The sequence below is a fragment of the Macrosteles quadrilineatus genome, unplaced genomic scaffold (genome assembly GCF_028750875.1).
Source record: "Macrosteles quadrilineatus isolate MER2022 unplaced genomic scaffold, UCM_ALF_1.0 Scaffold_7__1_contigs__length_78375512, whole genome shotgun sequence".
NCBI lineage: Eukaryota > Metazoa > Arthropoda > Insecta > Hemiptera > Cicadellidae > Macrosteles > Macrosteles quadrilineatus.
The window spans coordinates 37,186,243-37,195,692 of NW_026542600.1; the positions used below are offsets into that span (position 1 = coordinate 37,186,243).

A 9,450-nucleotide genomic window follows, 5' to 3' on the forward strand; every position below is an offset into this window, starting at 1 on the left:
GCCGTTTAATTTATAAATATTGACGGGTGTTAGAAATGTGCTTTAACTAAGGACGTTAAGTGTCCCAAGCAAAATGGGTCCTTAAGAAATCTTGTCACTCAGTAAAAGCTGTTAATATAGTATTAAATTGATTGGGTGTAATTGTTCTCCACGAGTGATTTACGATTGGGGTTGTATTTATTATTCCCTCAGAAATCGATTGATTCCCGCCATATTTACAAACATTTGCTGTTTTGGCCGCTTTTGTGTAGAAGTAATGTTGCCTATTATCTTTCCAAATGACACATGCATAAGAAATGCTGACACAGGCTCACTGTCAAAACCTAATAACACTTTTAAGAATCGCAACTGTTAGTAATCATTATTAGTCTATATTTTATGTAAGTTTTTTAGTGACGTGCCTGTTAGATGAGGAATATTCTTTACGAGTTCCCTTGTGGCAGACACATGTCACTGGAGTTTTATGAACTTCATGCAAACACGGCTACAATTTCAACAGTTGCTTGTTGTGGTTAGTTAGTCCCTACCTTTTCATGTTTTCTTCATTCTGTAAAAGAGACACAAATATGTATGTACTATCAGTTAGATTCGGGAATAGTTGGTTTTTTAGCAGGCCTAGAGAATGTTGTCAATGATATCTTATTTTGGTTTGATTTTGATTGTTGATAATGATCAGATTTTATGATCAATAATAACCTTATGACGAGAATTTGAAGAGCCAACAGACCTACAAGCAACTATAAAGGTTTTTCAAAATTAAAAGCTCCTTGATCAACATCGTTCGTGTTATTAAATTACCTGAAAGCACAAATAATACGTCAAATAACTTTTGTAATAATGTATTTACACTTATACTGTTTACTTATAAGACGAAAAGATGGTAAGTGGTGATCGATTTCGATTTGACACTCTGGGCACCACTTGATTAGTGAAGTCAATTATTATGGTAGAATTTAAATCACTAAACTAGGAAATATTATAGTAACACTTTTTACACTAAACCAATATAGGAGTATTTTTCAGACCCGTTAAAAACAAATATAAAGATCAAAAGAAGTTGTACGACCTTTGACTAAATATTTTGAACCATCACGTTATTTCCCAAGTTTAGGTCGGGCGTTTCATTTAGCATCTGATTTTAAAACACTTTATTGGACTATAAAATATTTTTTGTATCAGAAGTTTTGATTGCAAATAATATTCGACAAACTAACCTCTTTGTTTTTAAGGTTTTTCACATACGACTTACTTTAAAGGTTGCTGATAGAAAAAGAAATAGTTTTAGTTCCTCGTTTTGTAAGATCATACTGTTAACCAAAGTGAATAATAGATTTATTTATTACAGTAAAATAAACATTTTACCTTAAAAACATTTAATTAAATAGACAAATCTCACCAGATAAATCGAGGTTTTAACCCTATTTCTAGTTTATCCTTTTATTAAGTATTATATTTAAGATGAAAACAAAGAAAACGTATTGCAGAGGGAGATTGAACATGCCTGATGTGAATGAAATAACCTCCCTGAAAGATATAAACGAAAGGAATAATCTTTATTCTGCCGATTTACATTAAAATAAAATTTAACTATAAACTAACATTAATATTTGAGACAAGTTGTTTCTATGCCAAGAGGCCCCTTCTAATATTACCTAAAAATGAATAAGACCAAATGAAAAGAAATAAATAAATTAAAGAAACCCAAATTTAATTTCAAAATTGCTTCTATCACAAATCCTTCAACTTATGGAAAATTTCAAGGGCTAGGTTGCCATTCGATGATACGGCAGAATTTCCTTGAGTTTTGCAAGCAATGGGAGACATTGTGTAATTGTATTGCATTTGGTAATTGGGATATGACATGCAATGAAGGTAATTTTTGGAGGGATTCCAAGACAGAGGTCTGGCACTCAATATTAAGCCATCTTACAATAGTTGATCATAACTAACATATAACTTCGTTCCTCGTTCAAACTACTCCAATAATATATTCACTTAGAGGTTAAAAATATATATTTAAAGCAACTCCTCTAGGGTAAAAGTCCTGGTAGATGTTTTAAGATTAATAAAATGATTTAAATAACCCTATAAATAATAATATAAAATAAAACTAAATACCTTATCGCCAGGACAAAGTAAATGCTTAGCAACATCGGGAAAGACAAATATCATATTTTTCTTATTTAGTTAAACATAAAATATTTTTTTTTATATCGAGATCCTTGAACTGTATAAACATATAGATTACTTAGCATGGGTACAATAGTTGTCTTCAAAATCTTAGTATTAATAGATGTATAACAAGGTGTTTCACTGAACAAATAAAAACTGTGAATTGTAGTATCAAACCACCATTACCACCAGTTGTTGTTACTTGGGGTCTGAGAATAGAGTGCTTCCTAGTATGTACAGAATAGCGTGAAGAAAGATCATTTATATTATTTTCTATCTACACTATATAAAAACTAAAATACATAAAACAATAAGAGTTATTATTTAATAATAAGCTCTTCTACTAACATTAAGCATTCCTCTTACCTCTATTTATTGTTAAATCAGATTTGTTTTCTATATTAGTATTGTATACCAATTTTTTACCATGTAATAGTTGTGTGCTGTCTTAAAATATCTGTGAAACTAGTAAACAAGTCTGGTGAAATATATCAATTTATTAACTTTGAATACTTTGCAGTTGAAATTTCAAAAGAATGAGAATAATATCGACGAAGACATTATATATATTTACTTTGTCCTGGCGATAAGGTATTTAGTTTTATTTTATATTATATATATATTCCCCAGATCATTTATATTTGTGTTAGTAGTAAGGTTAAACTTAACACCGAAGTTGTAAAAAAAAAATAGTAATAATTGTTCCATGCATGATTTATAATAGCACATCAAGCCCTGGGTTTTGTTCTTCGTAGCTCCAAACATTTTCAAGACGTTACTCTACTTCCTGTTCCTGGCTTTCGTATTGCCACACCTAGAGTTTGGCTGTTGTGTTTGGTCACCTCACCAAGACTATCTCAAGACCGAACTTCAAATGGTTGTTAATCACTTCTTGAGAGTGGTCGGTGTGAGGTTGGGCTACAACTACAGAGAGGACCCATCCGGGACATCTCCGTGGCCCTTCAAATCCTTCCATTGGAGTCCAGACGTGAGATCCAGGACATCTTGCTAATTTAAAAACTGTTCAATGGCTTCATCGACTGTCCCTGACTTCTCAATCTTCTGAACTTCAGGGCGGGTATATCTTCAAGATCCAAGGACCTCTTCTCTCGTGAGCATCTCAGCACCATCTATCATCTCTTCAGCCAATTGCCCAGAGCCCAACGTCTCGTCAATGCTCTACCTGATCATATTGACCTTTTTAATAGGTCGCTTGCTTCTTTCAAGAAAAGTGTGGTGATTTCGAAGTGGTGAAGTGAAGATCTTGCTGTGTTTTGTGCCTGCACCTCTCTGTGTTACGCAAATTTCTCAACTGCCCTTTCTGGTTTTGTTAAATTATCACTGCAGATTGTTCACATTTTTTCTGTTATGTTTGTTTGTTGATTTGCTTTGGTTCATGCACAATTTTTGTTTCTGTTTTTGCACCCAAATTCATATCAAAAATTTTCTTGAATTAAAAATCGTTATTGTGAACTTCTTCCTGTTTGTTAACTTGTATTTATTATTGCTATTTATTGTATTTGTATATATTGTTCAATTATTGTTGTCAAATGTTATTACTTGTTACTGATCTAAATTATTGTTTCACATTTTGCACCTGTTATTTTTCTGTAAATTGTATCATAATCTAAATCTCCTTATGTATTGGCATTAGCCGTTGGAAAATAAATTAATAAATAAATAGCCATTGATGTATTTATAAACCTGATAAGGTGTTTACAATGAATTTGACTATTTTATTACACACATATTTTTTAATGCAGGGTGTAAAGATCATTGAAATGTATTCAAATAAATAAATACATTTTAAGACTATATTGCATTGATTTAGGTAAATTTTCATTTTGTTGTTGGTACTTTTTACCGGTTGAGGTTTAAAAAAAGTAAAATAATTTATTGATTAGTGAGATAAATTTTGAATCCGTTCAAATCGATGAATAAAACTGGAATATTCCACAAGAACCTGTCGGACTTGGTCTCAAAACCCTAAGCAAATTCTACGTAAGCAAAGACGCAAATTACTTAATCTCAGTCTCGATTAGTCTTGATGAATGTGTGTTCGGTTTAAATCGATCGCCATTGTAAAATCTGTTGTACACTTTTGCCGTACTGTACGCTTACACAGTATAGGTATGCAGCTGGTTAACTTAGTGGTTATAGCTCTGGCCTAGTAATCATAAGGTCGCTGGTTCGACCTTGAGGAATGTGTGCAACGTTTTTGTGGTTCGATACTGGACCCAGCTGTTCTTGATCATTGGGTTTTTTATAAATGGTTCTGACCATTGAAGCAGCTGGTCTTAGTCTGAAAGGAAAGCTGCACAAGGCATCTCAATCCATTCAACGCTCATCCTTTACTCACATTTTGGGTGTCCCCATCCATAATTAATAATGATGATAATAATACTAATGATAACGTAAATATATCGGATCGCGTTGGATGTAGCATTTACATTAACATGTACATAGAATGGATTTAAATTAAAAGTTCAAATAACCATTTCACATACCTAAAATTATTATTTTTTATTGTATCACTACATGACACTCTCCATCAGAGTATTCGTTTTTATTTACCCAGCTTATATTAGTACACCTTAAATGAATTCTTTCTATAACAAACCACATATACAGTATATCCTTGACCGGATTTAACACAAATACCAGTCTAGACCATTGTAGTCACCAATCAGTTGAACACAAAGCTGTCTTTAGTAGTAATAGGATTTAGTTGAAGCTTGAGCTTAACCCTGTTAACATAATGAAACCTAAAGTAGGGCTCAAGATTTATTTATAATAGTTGGAGTCTCATTTGAAAATACAATTTTACAAAACTCACATCGCGATATGATAGTATAGTATATAATGGGGGATTGGAGTAAATAATAGGAAAAGCTCGTATAGTTAACGCAGTTGTAATTCGAAATGCGAAAAGTGGTTACACCTTCCACAGTATGAATGTTGCTAGGTTATTTGTCAGGTGTAGTTAAAAGGTTGATTATTTTCAGAAAATTAGGGGAAAAGCGATCTGCTTAAAATTATATCAAGGATATTATGTAATATTTAAGAATTCTCTAACCACTAGACCAGCTCGGGGGGAGCGTGTCAATTAATTAGGATATCGTTTCGTTTAATTTGTGTATTTATTTATTTATTTATTTATTTCCAACGGCAGCAGCCAATTTACAAAGACAAGAAAAGATGGTAGAATACAACAAAATAGGTATACAAAATTTGATAATAAATATAAGTTTTCAAAGATATAACAAGTTATAAATGTCCAAAGCATAACAACAACAAAAAATAAAGATTAACAAACAACAATAATTACTCAAACATAACAACAACAGAAAATAAAGATTAACAAACAACAATAATTAATTTCTAGTCTCTCCCAGAAAGAAGAAGAGAGGAGGCTTGCCGACGAACCTGGTGAAGTCCATCGAAGAACAGGTCACACCCAGACGCAACTTGATTTTCCAGGCGAATAAACCTTGCGAAATGACTGTTGAAGTCGAAGTTGGTTGAGTGGTATCTTCGACCCAGCAGATCTCGAGATCTTGTGTTTGTAGGAACTCTGAGGTCGATTTCAGCTAGGAGATCTGGACAGTTCATGTGACCATTCACTATCTTCCAGAGAAGAACAACATCAGCCACGTCACGTCGCAGGGGAAGAGGTGACAAGTTCAGATTGCTGTACAGTTCCTCTACAGGCACATCAAGATAGGCAAAACCCAGCCGGACATCAACCAAGCGAAGAAAACGCCTTTGTAGAGCCTCCAGTCTCGTCCTATTGCCAACAGTGTAAGGCGACCACACGGGACTTGCATATTCCACGAGCTGTCTCACAAGGGAGCAATACAGAGAGCGAAGAGCAGAAGGGTTGTCGATGCCTCTGGAGAATCTTGCTATGAAACCAAGCATCTTGTTTGCTTTGTTACTGATGTGATCTATATGTCCAGAAAATCCCATGTCGCTGGCAAATATAACGCCTATGTCTTTTATACACTGGGACCGTGGAATGGATGTACCAGAAATGGAGTATACGTACATGACTGGGGATTTGATGCGGTGATAGGTTATACAAGAGCACTTACTGGGATTTACAGACATGTTATTCCTGACACACCAATCCTCAATTTCAGAAAGGCTATTTTGAATTTCTTGAGAGTCTTCTGGTGTAGACACAGTAGTGAAAATCTTCAGGTCGTCAGCAAATTGTAAGGCCTTTACAGTTAATTTGTCCAGTAGGTCATTGACAAAAACATTGAAGAGGCAAGGTCCCAGCAAAGAACATTGTGGAACTCCTGAAGAAGGTGAGAACTGAGTGGAACCAATCCTCACGACAAGAGAACTAGAAGATAACTAGAAATCCATGACAAAAGAGGTTCAGCCACTCCGTAGCCCAGCAACTTAGACACAAGAATTGTGTGGTCGACCTTGTCGAAGGCTTTTGCCATATTGATGTAGGCTGTATCAACTTGGTAGTTCTTGCGAAAAGCAGACAAGACATATTCTTGAAAGAGCAGGAGGTAGGTGTAGGGCATGATATGGTTCATCTTTGATTGATAAATACCGCTTTAATCAAAAGAATATGTTTACCATAGATTAGAATACACGGGTATATTATAATAAGAAGTAGGGCAAATATTGAATTTATATTTTTAATAATAGCTGTTCACGTTTAAACATATTATGTAAGTGGTTTCGATAACAAAGTAAGGAAAATAAACTTTTCCTCAAACATGTCGTTTGTTCAGAGTCTGAAATCGGGAAGAAACAAATTACCGTTCAGGTCGTTTGTTTAGAAAGATAAGAGGCTTAACGTCTTTCCGGCCTAGAGGCATGTATAGTATTGCGTTTTATTAATGTTGCATAATCTGACAAGTTTAATTCTGATTCCAGGAAAAAACTCTTAATGCAAGGCTTGTACATATTATTTCTCTAGTTTTGGAGGAGTGAAAATTAAATTTTACTTTAGATGGAGATGAATTGAAGAAAACGTTGTGCGTTATCATCGTCAATTGGATACTATAAGAAACCTTATCATCATATTGTAAAATGTACTCTCAAATCACGTTACAATATTGTTTAAAATCATATACTGTATTGATAATTCAGAGTTCGGAACGTTATTTAATCTAAACACCAAGAATCTTGATACATAGAATTTGTCTATAAGCTTTGTCTAATTTCAAAGGGTGCATTTATGTTCTCGTTTGATACTTATGATATGCATATACAAGAATATTTCCATGTCATAAAGTAATAAATCCAATTGCATTGTGATAGTATCTTCTTTTTACTGTAGATGACAGTAACAACGTCACTTGTGCAATAAATAGAACCTTATTTCTTTCGTTAAATTATACTTCTTATATGATTAATTGTATGCCAAATTTAACATGTCTAAATTTTATGTAATGCAAATGTAGTTGTAAAAGTTAAAAAACATTTAAAATTACAAGAAAGTGTTTATAGTTATTTTAATAAATAACATGTATTTTTATATGTTTATGTATAGCTTCCCTTATTAACAATTTGATTTAAAGTGACCAAACCGGTAAAGATTATAACGAGAAAAAAAAACAGTTAAAAGTAAGATTTAATATTACCAGGGTAGGGTTTTAAGAGTATGTCTTCTAATTAATTTTGTCAACTCCCTGACAATTCGACTTGGCGTTAATTAATTATTATCTTTAGATGAGGTCTCAAACGGACCACCTTACACTTAACGTAATTATAATTTAAGTTATAACCTAAGCTATTAACCTTTGTTCCTTTTACTGAAGATTAAACTGAGTTTATTCTTTTACTTTGCTACGGTCCCCTCTGTTTGCTGTTGTATTATATCGTGTAGGTGGATCGGCTACTGATTCTATGAATAAAATGTGGAGTGGTGATAGTACTAGTATGAAGAGTAATTGGAGAATATGATGTGTAACGGTCACTACGCACTCAACTCACACGTTGTCACAAAATGGCGTCGGCGTAGTCTATTTTCCACCGAGCACACGTACAACTCACTCCCTCAGCATTCTTTCTCCGACTGCCTGCCTTCACTATTCACTACACAAGAAACGTGTAATTTTCGCAACACGCACCCCCTGGTGGTCTTTTTTGGAAACTTTGTACTTCGTTACCGGCGCTCTGTTAAGTGGCGCGCCTGGCGTACAATTATGCTAATAGTTATTGTTTTTTTACTCAAAATGATCGTTAAGACGTCCGGTTAACCTCCGTTATTGAATTTATGTTAGTCCATAGATTAAATATTATTTTATTTAAAGATTTGAACCATCACAACTTTTTACTGAGACACAGAAAATGGGAAACTGTAGTTAAAATAAATTATATGTAATTCTACTGAAACATAAAAGTGAAGCAAATATTTTTTAGATGATCATGAAATTTTAGATAAAGTAAACCTCTTATTTATCTCAGTAGGCTAAAGTTAGTTTGCAGTTATAATGATTCAAGCGAACCTTTACGCTGTATTTTTATTTTGACTAATCTTGTTTGGTTGAAAAAGTAGACTATAGGCGAACCATTGCAATGCTCCTCAAATTGGTGGGAGAAGATACATTAGAAGTATTTAATACTTTAAAATACTACCAACCCTTAAAGAACGTCTCTAAGTGATACAGCGTTTTCAACATAATCCAGAGGAATGCCAAACATACGACTCCTTTTTTAATGAACTTCAAACTCCTGCCTCCATCTATTTATTTATTTATTTCCCATCGGTTTACACCAGTTTACAAAAACAATGTTAACAAGATGGCTAAATATTCATACAAAACAACAGTACAAAAGTAGTAACCAGAAGAACATAATACAGTACAATGAATAACAACAAGTAATAAATTAATACTATATCAATAATAACAATAACTTAAGTAACAATAATAAGAACAATAATAACAAAAGTAACAAGAAATAACGATAACAATAATAATTAGACACAGCAGTAAAATATTGTTTTAGATGTGGTCTGGCAAACAATTGAAATGTTGACGAATACATAACATCAAGAGGTGATATTTTGGCAACAACAACAAGAATGATCAACTAGAGCTTTGAAAGGTAAGATTCTACTGTGGTGACTAGAATTATTACTTCAGCAGGTTACATGTGTAACATTTTAACACGTAATTCAGTTATGTACTTATTCAAGGAGATGGCCCACTAGAAGTCGGAGAAAAATCATAAACGTATGGATAGATCAATGTTCACATCAAATTAAAGGTCTTGACTATTAGAATACAAAGCCACAAATTTAAG

The 9,450-nt window shown here is 33.3% G+C and overlaps 1 protein-coding gene across 1 annotated transcript; it reads right to left on the reverse strand.

The window, feature by feature from the left end:
• Positions 1 to 5,553: 5,553 nt before the first annotated feature.
• On the reverse strand, positions 5,554 to 6,282 carry LOC128998921 (uncharacterized). Its single transcript, XM_054425278.1, has one exon. The coding sequence runs from the start codon at positions 6,280 to 6,282 to the stop codon at positions 5,554 to 5,556; it is 729 nt and encodes a 242-aa protein (XP_054281253.1).
• Between the last annotated feature and the right edge of the window lie 3,168 nt (positions 6,283 to 9,450).